Source organism: Bombus bifarius, unplaced genomic scaffold (assembly GCF_011952205.1).
Source record: "Bombus bifarius isolate JDL3187 unplaced genomic scaffold, Bbif_JDL3187 scf7180000009200, whole genome shotgun sequence".
NCBI classification, from domain to species: Eukaryota; Metazoa; Arthropoda; class Insecta; order Hymenoptera; family Apidae; genus Bombus; species Bombus bifarius.
This window is the reverse complement of record NW_022884965.1, coordinates 651,721-665,375: the sequence shown is the minus strand read 5'-3', so window position 1 is coordinate 665,375 and position 13,655 is coordinate 651,721. Positions and strand designations below refer to the sequence as shown.

At 48.3% G+C, this 13,655-nt stretch overlaps 1 protein-coding gene across 6 annotated transcripts in view; it reads left to right on the top strand.

Annotated features, from left to right (window-relative positions):
* Positions 1–13,655, top strand: part of LOC117214182 (four and a half LIM domains protein 2) — a 70,371-nt gene that overhangs the window by 34,473 nt on the left and 22,243 nt on the right. For 5 of the 6 annotated variants that reach the window (XM_033460048.1, XM_033460043.1, XM_033460050.1 and 2 more), the window contains 3 exons: positions 9,900–10,074; positions 10,587–10,820; positions 10,892–11,101. In XM_033460048.1, the coding sequence (XP_033315939.1) occupies positions 9,900–10,074; positions 10,587–10,820; positions 10,892–11,101 (619 nt within the window). Of the gene's footprint in view, positions 1–6,114; positions 6,709–9,899; positions 10,075–10,586; positions 10,821–10,891; positions 11,102–13,655 lie in introns of those variants that run through there. The other variant, XM_033460046.1, reaches the window with a different exon arrangement.

The window sequence follows — 13,655 nt, the reverse complement described above, 5'->3', positions numbered from 1 at the left end:
GTAAGGACACGTGTTTTCCTGATTCCAAGTACTTGAATTATCGATGTTCTCGAAGAGAGAATAGCCACGTTAGGTGACGCAACCTTAGCGATTTCTTATTCGTGCATCCGTTGGATCATCGTTTTCCGAAGAAAAGAGCAACTGGAATAGTAAAGTGTCGGAAAACATTTCGGTAGGCTAACTCGGAAATCGATGACGCGATAGATTCAAAGATAGAAAATAATTCGAGATGACACGTGACAGCTCGTACTGGCTGTTTCTTTTTCATTTAATGGGATCATTAAGAAGACGTTCTGGTCGCTGCTGGGTACAGAGTTGATAAGATTTTCCTCGAATTATCGATAATCACACGTGCATTTCTTCGCAAGGAAACTCCCCTCTTATGAATCTAAATCAGGATGATGCTCATGGATATGACTCGTACGGTCCGCTCGTTCGTTCGTCAATGTCGCTTAATTTTGGCGCATGGCAATTTACGTTTCATCCGAAAACAGATGAGACGGAATTTAGCAATTTCCGTTTAAATTTACCGCAACTGCTATTCGAGATTCTAGTTACAAATTCAACGAACGTTACCTTATCGGTCTGCCTAGCGAACGCAAAATTTTGCAACGTATATTCCGCGTATTTCAACTCTCGTGTTTCTGCGAACCTGCGGGTGACCGCGAATGGCTTACGCAATGCGAATTATTCAGAGACGACATTTTACGAAATCCTCCTTGTACCTGTCCAATCTCGACGCGAGCGTACGTCTCGCGTCTTTGACGATTACGTAGCTTTTCGTTTGCGAGATTAATGACATCGCTGATCGATAATACGACTAATTCCTCGTGCTCGTAACGTTTCGGACGGAATCGTGCTGCATTTAATATAGCTAATCGAGTTTGTTGCGACATATGGCTGGAAGTTTTACGTTTGGAAATTTCCCTCAACTATCGTAGTAGATAGATAAGTCGAATGAAAACTATAGAAGCTGGTCTGCGCAGTATCAGGATGTCACGATCAAAACCGCAAATGATCGTTTATTGTTTCAAAGTCATTCGATGTTAGTTATTCACGGCGAACGTCCTAGAAATTCGTGGTTAGTTAAAATATATGGGTACGTCAAATAAATCTCACTCACGTCCGTACCAGAATAAATCAGCGACTCATTGCCAAGGTGATTCGTATGAAACTTATTCCGGCTATTCTTCGGTTTTCGATAGCGCCAGATCCCTTCGCGTCCGTAATTTCCGCATCGTAACTTCTTGGCAGAATAAAATTGCCTGTTCATCGATCGACCGTTTCTCCTTTATTCCGCTTCGGCGAAACGTAAATCCATAAAAACTTGCGCAAACTCGAGAACATTTACAAGTAATTCTCGCGGTGTAATTTGCATACCGTGTAAGTGAAATACTTGCCCGTAGAAAGACAGGTGTAGTAACGGGCGATAATCCAGAAACGAACGCGTGTGTTTACGACAGGCTGTCTTGCGCGTCCCAACGTCAGTCGTTGTCGGTAGACTATGCCAAAATCTTGTCGGCTTATGTCATATTTTCGTGGCGATCTGCGCAGCTTTCGAGGGAGGCTCGACCGCTTACCGAAATCGCTCTCTATTAGCGCTTCCTCTTACGTAAGCGCGAAGAACGAGATATCTACCGACCGCGACAGATCTTCCAGTCGACGCGGCAAATGTAGCATGAATCTCGGCGCGTTCACCTTGTGTTTAACGCGAGGAAACACGCGAGACGTCAAATTTACCTCTTGAAGAGAAGGAAATTACTTCCAACCATTTAGCTCTTCGAGATAAACGCACCGCGCTTAATTGGTCGTTGTGCAATTTGCAATTGCGATTGACATAGCTCCGCGCGGACAATGAGAACGAAAAAAAAAAATAAAAAAGAAGAAGAAGAAGAAGAAATAGACGATAATGCGTTTAAAAATCCTTTCACCGGTAGATACGACTGCTTCGAGGCACGGTGAATCTTTTACCGTATTTGGATTCTCGCAAAAAGACGAAGGTAATTTCTCTTCCGCATCGTGGAGAAATTACGCTGCATAAATAAATAATGATAATAATTAAAGTCGAGCAGCGAGGAAGGTCTCGCGAGAAACAGCGAGCCGGGTAATTTTCCTTTCTCCGCTGACTGCGTTCGAGCGAAAAAGTGCTCGAAATGGCAAGCGTTAAACGATTCGTAAAAGCATCGTCCATCTTATTGCACACGTTCGAGCAAAACGACAACTTCCGTGCAACGCGACAGTGCCAATATTTCAGAACGGTCGGTCCGAACGCGTTTCCCTGTGCCGTTCAAACACGCCTCGAGCAGCATAATCGAAAATGCTGACTTCACATCCAACAAACGCGTTAACGATCCACGACGAAATGCCACGGCGTCGTCTTGCACCGTGATTTACACGTTGTACACCTTTTATCGAATCGCTGTAACGAGACATTTGCCAGGCGTTTGTTACCTGATGCGGTCATAGAGCGTGTCGAATCGAGCAGCTTCCGAAGTTATCGATCGTCCAGCAAATTACCTATTTTCACCGGCATTCGTTACAGTCTCGCGTCAGTTTGCGAATTAGAACCCTAAGGAAACGTCGCTTCGTCGTTATGTACGTCCGCTCTTTACCGGTTTATCCAGTCGCTCTCGAGGGATTTGTCGTCGGTTTATCGACGCGACCGACGAAAAGGGTAGCCTCGTTAGAAGAGCATCGGATCGCCCTCGAAGTTTGCTCGACGTTTCGTGATCCCGAAGATCGTCAGCCCTCTCGAAGGTTTTTAAAACCAGAGATTTGCCGGGGGTTAAATCGAGAAGACTGGTAGCGCGCGTAAATGGTAGATCAGCAAGCTGCGCGGGCCGCGCTTCTAATTCGACTCGTGTTCGGTTGCAATTCACGACAAGGTGGGAGCTTGGTCCGTGTCGGAGCTTTCGACGACATTCGAGGGATCCGCGTCGCCCGCGCCTGCGCCACCGAGCCGCACTGTTTCACGGGCCACCCGGTATTAACTATAGGTACACACCTACCTACGTTCTCGTCGAATCTCATGGCGCCAGTTTGAAGTACGCTCCTTCTGCGAATGCACTCTGTTACGTGGCACGCGTCGCGCCGTGCCGTTTCATTTCGAATCTCCCGCGTTCCCGCGGCTGCCTACCGCGCGCGTTTGTATCTTCACTTTTATCGCGCTAATCTTCCTCTCGCCCCGATCGCAGATTCGCAATAATCTACGGTGCTATCTAGAAGACAGTGCGGTGATTTCGCCCTGTTGGCCAAGATTACGAGTGGTGGTGTGCAGTTCGCGAATAATAACAGTGCAAGCGCGTTCCTCGCTTCTGTGTACACACGTGCAAGTTGTTACGGTAGGCGATATACATACGTTTTGCAGAGACGCGGCGGAGGTCGAACGGTCTGCACGATGCGAGTTGTCTAGAGTCGCGCAGATAAACGGAAACGACGGAGAATTCACCGAGGCGAGATTACCTACTTATATTTTTATCGTGGTGCTCGTTTGGCCGAGATACCGATCGTGAACGACGATGGCTACGTCGGCATCGAGCCGCTCCCCCCTAGTTCGTTTCACTTTCGTCGGGACGCGAAACGCGCGAGTCACGATGCAAGCATCGAAAAACACCAGCGCGGCTGGCTCGCGATCGCCGATGATAGGCAATAGACGAAACACGCCATCGGGAAGACAAAAACAAGGCGAAATTGCGTGTTATTCCGCGACCGAGTTATTTCCATTCGGCCTGCATCGCCGCCGCTTAATATAGCCAACATTTATCTAATTAATAGCCATTAGCCGTCCGCCTTCCTATCTCGATAATATGCCGTCAAGATGCGTTGCCTTGACGCGAAAGCTGCCTGTCTAGCTTCTTTGTTTCACATCCTGACACCTGTCACTACGCTTGTCCAACGTTTTCATGCCTGTTGCCGAGCGCTATGCGATTTCTAAGTCGCTGTAAACAGAAAGTACGAAGCATGATCGCGGGAACGCAGCGTGAAAAATTTCGCGAACGGCCATTCTGTCGCGAAAAATTATCGTATCGTAGGAAACGACATAAATTTCTTATCGTCGTAAGAATTTCTTATCGCAGTCTTTTGTAAGCGTTTCGAACGATTGCATACGATTGCATACGTTCACACAACGATGTACGTATGCACGTAGTCACCGATATTTCAATCGCGAAACGCATTTTTCTTTCCGAACGACCGGTACGCGATCACCGAACGAACGACGAAAATACTTTGCTCTTATTAGCGGATTCTCTTCTTGGCAAACGAATTCGCCTGGATGCAATTTGACGACTGACTAACTAACCGACCCCTGTCCCTTCCCCTTCTCCCTATCGGTGATTCTCGCGCTAGATTTGCGCTCGCGATGATTCACCTGTGACGGAATAATCGGATTCCAGGTAAAACCATTTCAGAAATGGAAGAAAGATCGTAGTCGGTCGTCACCGGGCTTTGATTATATCAAGCCATTAACGTCCGATATACATACATACATACATCGTACGCGAGCGTCGAACGTTATTAGCTCCTACCTTCTTGCTTACGTCAACCTTGTTCGCGTACGCTGCAAGCGGCATACGCGGTTGCTCGCTATCTGCTGTCTAACGTGTTATTTATACGACGGAGGTACAAAATGGGCGGTTAGCGATCGAATTCATATCGATACGTTATTAGAACCGAGTCTTCCTCGCGGCGGTTCTGCGAGATCCGGGATAATTGATTTTAATCGCTCTTCCGATAGATCCGCAACTATCTGGAATGGAACGGTGGATGTTGCTTCGAAGCTGAAAAGCGTGTAGGATTAATGCCAGGTCTCTGTACGGAAATTCCTATTCGTTTTCATCGGAACGCGAGTGGGTCGATAGAAGCACGCTGGTGTAAGGAAAAGGCAACTTCTTGCTTCCATCCTGTTATCTTCGATGTTAGATTTATAGAGATTATCTCATCGCGACAACGTACAGCACTCCGATTCTATTAGCTCAGCACGGCCGCGAAAAACCGTATCGAACGTCGAACGCGTTTCGTCAAAATGGCACGTTCCGAAAATTTTGTTCGCGTTCAGATTGCCGGTTGTTTGAGTTGTATCGCCGCGCACCAACGCTTGGCCAGGTTGTCGATCGAAAGCAGGCGGAAATGAAAATTCGGGGCAAATGTGACTTCATCGACCTTGTAGATAAGTTAGCGATCGCTCGGCTCGAGAAACGTGATAATCTTTGAGAACAACGAGTTGGCGAAATTCACGAACAAAGCGGTTCTCGGCTTCGATCTCTCGGTTCTTGATTCGATCGAGCGTTTTCACGCGCAACCTTCGGTCCTTCTTTACACCAATGACACGCACAGATATCCCGGAGGATCGTCCTTCCTATAAATAACCGCGTGTCTCGGTGAACCATGGCGATTTCCGCAATGAAAATAAATTCAAGCGGCCGCGCGTACAAAGCTCTCGCGCGCGTCTAGATGTAATAATTTTTCTGGCGACAGCCGTCCGTTCGTCGGCGATAAAACAGACCATCGACCTGCATTCGAGCCGAATTATAAACCGACCGTGCCGTTTTTCTACGAGCACTGGCAGTTTCGCGATCTAGTTGCGAAACGAACGTTCAGCTTGTATCGCGTTATTTCTCGGTCGCTCGTCGCTCCTTCGATCGTTTCTCTTTCTTACGTTTTCGTTCGATGGATGGGACTTTTTACGAGGGGTAGAAAACAGAAAGAACGGGCTAATATGGATCGGGAGCGTTTCTTGCACGCGAGAAGAACGTTCGATCATCCGCGCCCCGCTTTCCGTTACTCTTCGATTAGCTTTTTGTCCGGTGAAAGTATCTTCGCGCGTGATTTTCCAGAAACTCCACGTCTTGAAAGATCATCGCGCGTGGCGACGTGCCGTTTGCCAATCTTCGCTCTGTGCAACGGCAATCATCGCGAAGTTTCGATGACTCACACTCGGGACGAAAGTCCGGTACACCTGTGACTCGGCCAGCGATCACGAGGATCAACGAGAAAGCAGAAATCTTCTCCTAGCCTTGAAATTAATCATTCTAGACACCTGGCAAGAACATTGAGGAAGATTCGCGAAGCTCGGAGAACCCTTGAAATCTCGAGAAGCGGACGCGAAGATGAAGATCAAAGGTAGAGAGTCGAGCGGCTCATCCTGAACGACAAACTGCAAAGGCGTCATACGACGCCGACGCTGCTCTCGGGTTTGGGCCCCAGGATGAGTCCCAAGGGACCGAGTCAGGAGGGCCCAAAGATGGAGGTGAGGGTGTCCTGCGTATCGTCGCCGGGCGCAGAACCTCAAGGGATCAGAGTGAAGATACCGGAGCCGAAAAAACGACCCATGAGTCCACCTTTTCACGAAGCGACGCGCGCCAGATGTCCTACCGTGTCCGAGAAGGATTTTTACAAGAAAGCGGTATCGTTGGATCGTCGGGACAGGTACCCAACGTTGTCCGGTGCCGAGATCAAAAGGGGATTAATTCCCGGTGGCGTGGATGCACCACGGACCAGGAGGAATCCCATGCTCGATCGAAAAAATCGGTTTCCAACGATCTCCGGCGCGGAGCTGAAACGAGGCCTCGCCATCGGCAAGTGTCCCCTGGAGGACGGGCTGGATCTCAGCCTGGCACCCTGGCCCGGTATGAAGTGGGCCTGCGTCAGGGTGTTGCACCTGTACTGTAAGGTGTTCGACCAGTTCGAGCTGTTCGAGCTGATAGTTAGGTAATTGAAGAAAGCGGCAAAGTTAGTTTCTGCAAACGAGTTTGCTGCGAGTGGATTATGTGGCAAACCTGTTCTATCGGATTTGGATTTAGCTGGGGTTAAAACGTAGGGAATTCAGGTTTTACCATGGCGATATTTGAATTCAGGTTTTATCGAGCTCTCGGTGGTTCTTATCGAGTTCTAGCTGGCGCCCTAAGGTACATACGCTTTCGATTCCGGCCGACGTGTTTAACGATAGTACACGGTTAATATTTGCTCCTCCCAGACACGTGCCATCACAGTTGATATATCGTTTACGGGCAGACCGTAACACCTTTCACGGACGTCTAACAATCTCAAGGCAACGCGTATACTCGATAACATCGCGACCAATTAAAATTCTAGAGGTCCATTAGCGCCGGTGAGAGGACTGGCGGGGAAGGGCAGCAAAAATATAATTAAACGGCATTAGCAGGCAGACGGAGTTGCCGTCGATGGCTCGTTGGTTGCCCGTTTCACGACAGAAAGCAGCTTAGAAAGTCGGATCGAAGTTAGTCACGTCGACGACTACTTCTCACGACACAGTCTTTCGCTTTTCCAGATTTCACGCGCGCACCTTTCTTGGCGCGCGAGGCGCCGTGCCGTAGAAACGTAGCCGGTCGATCGACCGCGTGACACGCGCGCGATTCCTTCAATCGCACCGCGTGCAAATCGAATTAGCGTCGTTTAACGAGTCGTGTTACGCGTGTTCCTTCGAACCACGACGGCGCGTTATCTTCCACCGCTGGCAATTAATAAACTCGATGATCTGGCGACGATTCCAGGGCAATTTTCCTCCGGCGCGGCTTCTTTTCTCGCGGTAGAAGCGCATTAATATAAGTCCACTCTGGCTCCGGCCTCTTCAGTTTTACGTTTTTTCGGATTCCGCACCAACAGCGCCGCTTACACGCGTTACGCTTGTATCACCCATCGTGGAATGTCGGGACAAATCGCTCGGTTTATATATCTCCCGAGGAATTAATCGCGCGGTATGGTCTCGCTGCTCGAACCGAAGGACGCAAATAGTCGTGCGTGACGCGCGTGGGACCTCGTAAATTATTCTGCTAAATTTTTTACGATGGCATCTCCGTGATTCTCGTCGCTCTTTACGAGATGCCATTTCAGACCAGGCCACGGTGCTTCCTAACCATTGTCGATTATACTCGAGCTTCGTAGCAAATCACTCCGACTAGTTCGCAACGAGATTTAAAGAGGCGCGCAATTGGTTAAACTCGCGCGCGTTGTTTTTCACGAGTTCGATGCGAGGCACGACCGAGCCAAATTTAAAAACCTTCGTTCGTACAAATCGGTTGCTCGAAAACGCGGTGTTTCTCGTGGAAAATGTGCTTTTTTACGCGCACGACGAGCGGAATCGTATTCGCGATCGAATCGGTGTCAGCGGATATTCACGTGGGCAAAGGAAAACGAGCGTGTCGCTAGCGAACCAGTTGAAACGGCTCTAGGACAGCGTGCCATGAATGCGAATGAATTATGGTCCACCATGCGAGTATTACGTTTCACGTTCGCAGAGTTAACGAGGCGTCAACGTTAATTTGCATCCACCCTGCAATGCCAGGACACATGCATGGCGCTCGTATAATATCGAGAGAACGTAACACGACGCGCGGGTGGATGTTCAACGTTATCGTCCCCTTGTCAACGAAAAAGGCGCGAGAAACGAGCCGTTCCGTAGCAGCCGCGAGAGCCCTTTATCGCTCATGACCTCTTTGCCAACGGCCGGATTATGGTTCGTTGGCAAACAAAGTGTCTATTTCTCTGACATTATGAACGCGACATTATGAAAAGTGTTGCGCTGTGCCCCACGGGGATAATTCCTCAAAGGTTGCCGAGCTAAAAATCGTTGTTCCTCTGATTATCAAGGGGAAAAGATAAGTTTCAGTATAGCTGGATATCGCGGTCACGTGAGAACAGAGCGATGCTTCGCCTTTTACGAACTGTCGGTCGCACTTTGAACGACCCGCGAAAGGAGCTCTCGATGGACTAGTTTAGCTTCGAGAATTTACGAACGGGATACGAAGAATCTTTTTCGTTCTCGGTTGCTCGATCGACGAAAATAAGGTGTCAAGTTGCGTGGAGCGCGAATGTCTTCTCAGTCTCGAAATCGCGCTTCTATGAAACCCGATTTTACGGCGGCCCATTAATGCGTCCGCTGGCACTGTTAAATTTAACGAGCTCTCCTCTGCGTCGATCTTCGCCTATGTTTCGCCCGTTTCCACCATTCGTCTGCTCCTACAAATCGAAATTCGTAGATTTGCGAGTAAATCGCCGCACCACTCGTCGCTTCCTCGTCTTATTTTTCCCCGTTTTTTTTCCTGAATATAGCGCCGGATAAAGCTTCCTTTTGTTAGATTTATCTGAGAGCCCTTGTAGTCGTATTATCGAGGTCAAATGCACGAAAGAAGAAAAGAGAGTTTCGTGCTAGAGTCGACGCGACCTTGTCGCTGTTATATCCGGAAGGGTGCGGTAGAACGGCGATGAATGCCGGCAACAGGGCAAATGCATCCCCTTGATTATACGATTGACGTTCGATCCGACCATTAGCGTGTGATACGTGGGCGGCAGGAATTAGAGTCGCGACTTTTGCGCAATCAGCCTTTCCTCTGTTATTCCCGAATCGAGTCGCAGATTGCTGCAGGCAAAGTTTTTCCAAACTTTCTGGTGGAATTAATATCGTAGTTTTGGACGCGCTAAGAAAAATCAGGTCGCGGCATCGAGAGTTGTTAACGTTGACGAAACGAGCGTATCCCAGTTGGAACAGTAGATGAATTGAAAAAAATAGGAAACGAGGACATCGTTGGAAAAAAATAACGCAGATGTTTGCATTGATTTAGAGCATCGGCAGGAAGCGTTAAAGCGCAATAAAACTGGATTCGATTAAAGGTTCTATCAGGACATGGAGACGTATCCGGAGTTAATGAAAGACTGGAGACAAATATTTAGCCTGCGTGGTATCCTCTCGGTTTAATAGATACGTGCAGCTAAGGTATTGGTGTCCGCCCTACATACAGCCACGGGGAAACTAAGGCAGTTTCCTAAACGGGAGAGAGACATTAATCTTCTTGCTCGATACCACGAGAAATTCCGAGTATATCATGAATGATGCATGACTTTGCAAAGTAACGAATCACTGAGAGATTCTTTCTCCTTTTCAGAAAGAACTGCACCAGTTGCAAGTGTCCCCGAGAGGCGCACGATGTATGCCACGAAGAATGGGTGTCGGTCAGGTCTCGTTTGGGCCTCAAAGGCGAAGAATCTTCGTGCCCGGTTGCTTTCGACCCCAGGGAGAAGGGCCTCGCCTGGGCTCCTCCTGGTCTACCAGCTCACAAGGTGGGTAATCGCGATCGTTTCTTCCGTGCTCGTTCCGTGCAACGTGATAATCGTTTCCTGCTCGATCCCGTTTAACCGCGCGCGTACCGTCTCGATTTGACGCAACCGCCGAGATTCAACAAACAATCGTAACACATGAAATTCTACAATTGTCGGGAGTTATCTGGTCGATTACGTCGAGAGGATACCATTCGCAGATGGAACCAACTCTCTAATAACGAGATACAGTAGTAATACGATCGTGAAAAACGTTGCGTTACGCGTTCACGGTCGAGTAGCTCGTTTACACGCGCTTGCAGTTTACAATATTTTCCAAAGCCCTCGGCGTAAATTACCAGGAGCTGGTCTTTATCATCGGCGGATGCTCTATCTTTCGCTCCTTCCGCTACCCAATCGCGTTTACCGTATCTTACTGGACATTGGATAGACACGCGAGTTTTTGCAGCGATCCGTCCTTGTTTCGTTAGAAATTACATCGGCGCTACATCACGCACGTTTCCCTTTTGTTACAGGTGGAAGAATACTTCTCCATGCTGCCGGAGATATCCGTACCCAGGCTAGGCACGCCTGGGGAACGATACAGGGACCGACAATTGGCGATTCAGCTACCTAAGCAGGACTTAGCCAGAGCTTATTGTCGCCATTTGAATCCGAAACATGCCAGTAGCGCGGACGATTTTATGGCGGCGAGGAACGAGATCGCGTTGGATATCGGAAGCGTACAAGAAGTACTCGAGAGAGATCTCGTAAGTATCAACGCGAATATTATTATTCTATGCGATTCTATGGAAACTAAGAGTGTTTGATTCGTTTGTAGGATTGCGGCGCGTGTCACGCACCCCTGAAATACGGTAGCCTCGCCGTATCAGCGAGCAAGTTGGGTCTTTTGTATCATCCTGCTTGTTTCCGATGCACAGAGTGTAAGGAGCTTCTCGTTGATCTCGCTTACTGCGTACACGACGACACTCTGTTCTGCGAGAGGCATTACGCCGAACAGCTGAAACCCAGGTGCGCAGCTTGCGACGAGGTGAGTACGTTTATTTGCCGTTTGCTCGCAAATTTCGGTAATCGAAACCTCTGCGACGATTTATGGCAACGTTTAAGTCGACGAAAGTTAAAACAAGCTACGAATTGCTTAATGAGACGTCCTTAAACGTTTTAAATTTCCCGCTCGAAAGAGGAAATAATACCGGCCGTACCCGATCAGATAAACTTACCGTGCGGCGCTAGTAAGATAGCCGTAGCTCATTCCGTGGCGAAACGTTCTTATCTACTGAAATCTCCTTTATCGACGGTAGAGGTTTGCTAACCTCGATCGTTGCCATCGATACATAGAAACGAGTCTCGATGCACGTTTCGAATTCTAACGCGGGAAATACTGAATCGTTCGCGCGGAATAAACGATAATTTTTTTAATTAATTTTCACAAAACCAACAATTTTTATTGTTACTCTTTCAAGCAAATCTGATTCGTCGTCCCACATGCGATTGATTTTTCCATTTACGGTTAAGATCCGGCGAAAAAACGAAAGATCGCGCGCGACTGTTTTGCGAAGGTACTTTGCATCGTTCCGCCGAGCGTTTTTATTGCATCGGTGGCATTGCTTTCGCATTAAGAAAACCTGAAATCTCACCGGTGACCCAAATGCGCACAGTCAGCTGTCAAGGTGCGCGTAAATCGCGATTCGTGCCAAGCTCGGGCCTGTTTACCGCTCTTAAGTGTACGAGAACATCGTTTCCGAGCTTACGAACGATTTAACGTCGACATTGCCGCGATCACCGGCGCAAATAAATTCTCATTGAGTAATATACAAGTTACCGTGCAATTTTATGCAATCGTCAAACGATTTATTCGGTTGTTCCAGAATCTTTCTCTCCCTTGTCTGGATACTTTCGCTGTTCTCGCTGACAGATATCGAGCTCTCGTGACAGTTTAAACGTCGATCTTGGCTAATCGTAAACAGTCTGACTGTTGTTAAAATATCTGCGGCATGGTGATACGAAGTGCAGCGCAATCGCGAGGCGTTGTCTCGCGCGTTGCGCCGGAACTGGGCCGCTTTCGGCTTTATTTAGATGGACGGAAATAGGAATCGTGTAGGATTGAAGCCGAACATCGTACAAGCATGTTCGTCACCGTGGCCACTGCGCAATGCGAATTATGTTGTAGAAACGCGAATTGGCCAAACCTACGATCTTTTTATCTCGATTCGTCGCTGACTAATAACTTTACTCACTCGTTTCGATGTCTGTATTAAACGTTACTCAAATATACGATCAATCGAGTACAGCGCGTTTCCATGTTTCATCTTCTCCAAGAAATGACTGGGATAATCAAACAACTTGTCGATGTTTCATCTTTTTCTTTTTTATTAACTCAAACTGTGACAGTACTAAACCGAAGTTTTTCAGAATCGAGAAAAACTTCGATGCGACCGAAAGATGGTTCCTCTGGAACGCGGCTAACTCGAGAAGCTACAAAGCTTCAGCTGTTACAATTTGTTACCACCTTTCTCGTTCGTCTAACACGTCCGAATTGGTTTTCTTCCAACCGGAAACCCTATTAATCGTACCTGCGGCCGGTCGGTAATCTATTTTGATTTCTTGTCGAAGCTCCCACCACGATCGCGTAGTGTCCAGACACCGAGAACCGTTCCCGTCTTTTATTAGAGTCAGTCAATTGGAGGCGAACGAAAGGCCTAGCAAACCGCGAGAATAATCGACCAACCCGTTCTTCCCTCTTCGATCGAATCTAGTCGCGTTTCCCGTCCTCCTGATTCGCGCGAGTCACGTCGAGTCCGGCGTTCTCGCATCTTCGCGATCGTCTTTGATTTTTTCTGCGGCAGTAAAAGCAGTGGTCTCTGGTTTCGGTAAGTGAAACGAGTCACACTCAGCCACACACGAGCCACTACCCGCCGAGGGCAACGTTCGATCCTCGAAAGACTAGTTTGATCGACGATCAACAGCCTTTTGTCGATCGACGATCAATACTCTTTCGCTCTGTCTGACAATAAAATACAGAAACACGCAACGAACGTTCGCATTGTTCCCTGCCAGTTCGTATTCGGGCGTACGGCCAACGTAATCGTAACCGGATCTCGATAGAATCTCGTAAGGAATTTCGGCGGGAGCGTCGGCAAGCTTGTGAATATTTCTGATAAAAAACACGCGACAGGTTTAGACGCGCGAGACTCGAGCATCATCGACGATCATTTCGGAAGACGGTCTGAGCCTCTGACGGGAAACAAACGGCCTTTATAGAAAAGCGTGGCGTAACAGTGACGCAACAAGCCGTTATAGCGTCGCCGTCGTAAAATTCTACCGCGTTGTCTATTTCGGGAGCGTCGTGGTTCACGTACTACGCGTCTGCTGCGCAAAAATTGTCTCTCGCGCTTCCATTTGACCCGCGAGCGTGCACCCTCGAACGCTCGATCGTTCTAGCTCGCGCTAGGAACGCTACGGCGGTGAGCTTCTGATCGATCGGATATCCTGCTCGATCGTCGCAGCTAGAAAACGAAAGAACGTTCCGAATGGAAAAGCGAATAGCAAGACGCTTTGTATTTTACGTCGTCTCGCAATTTGGC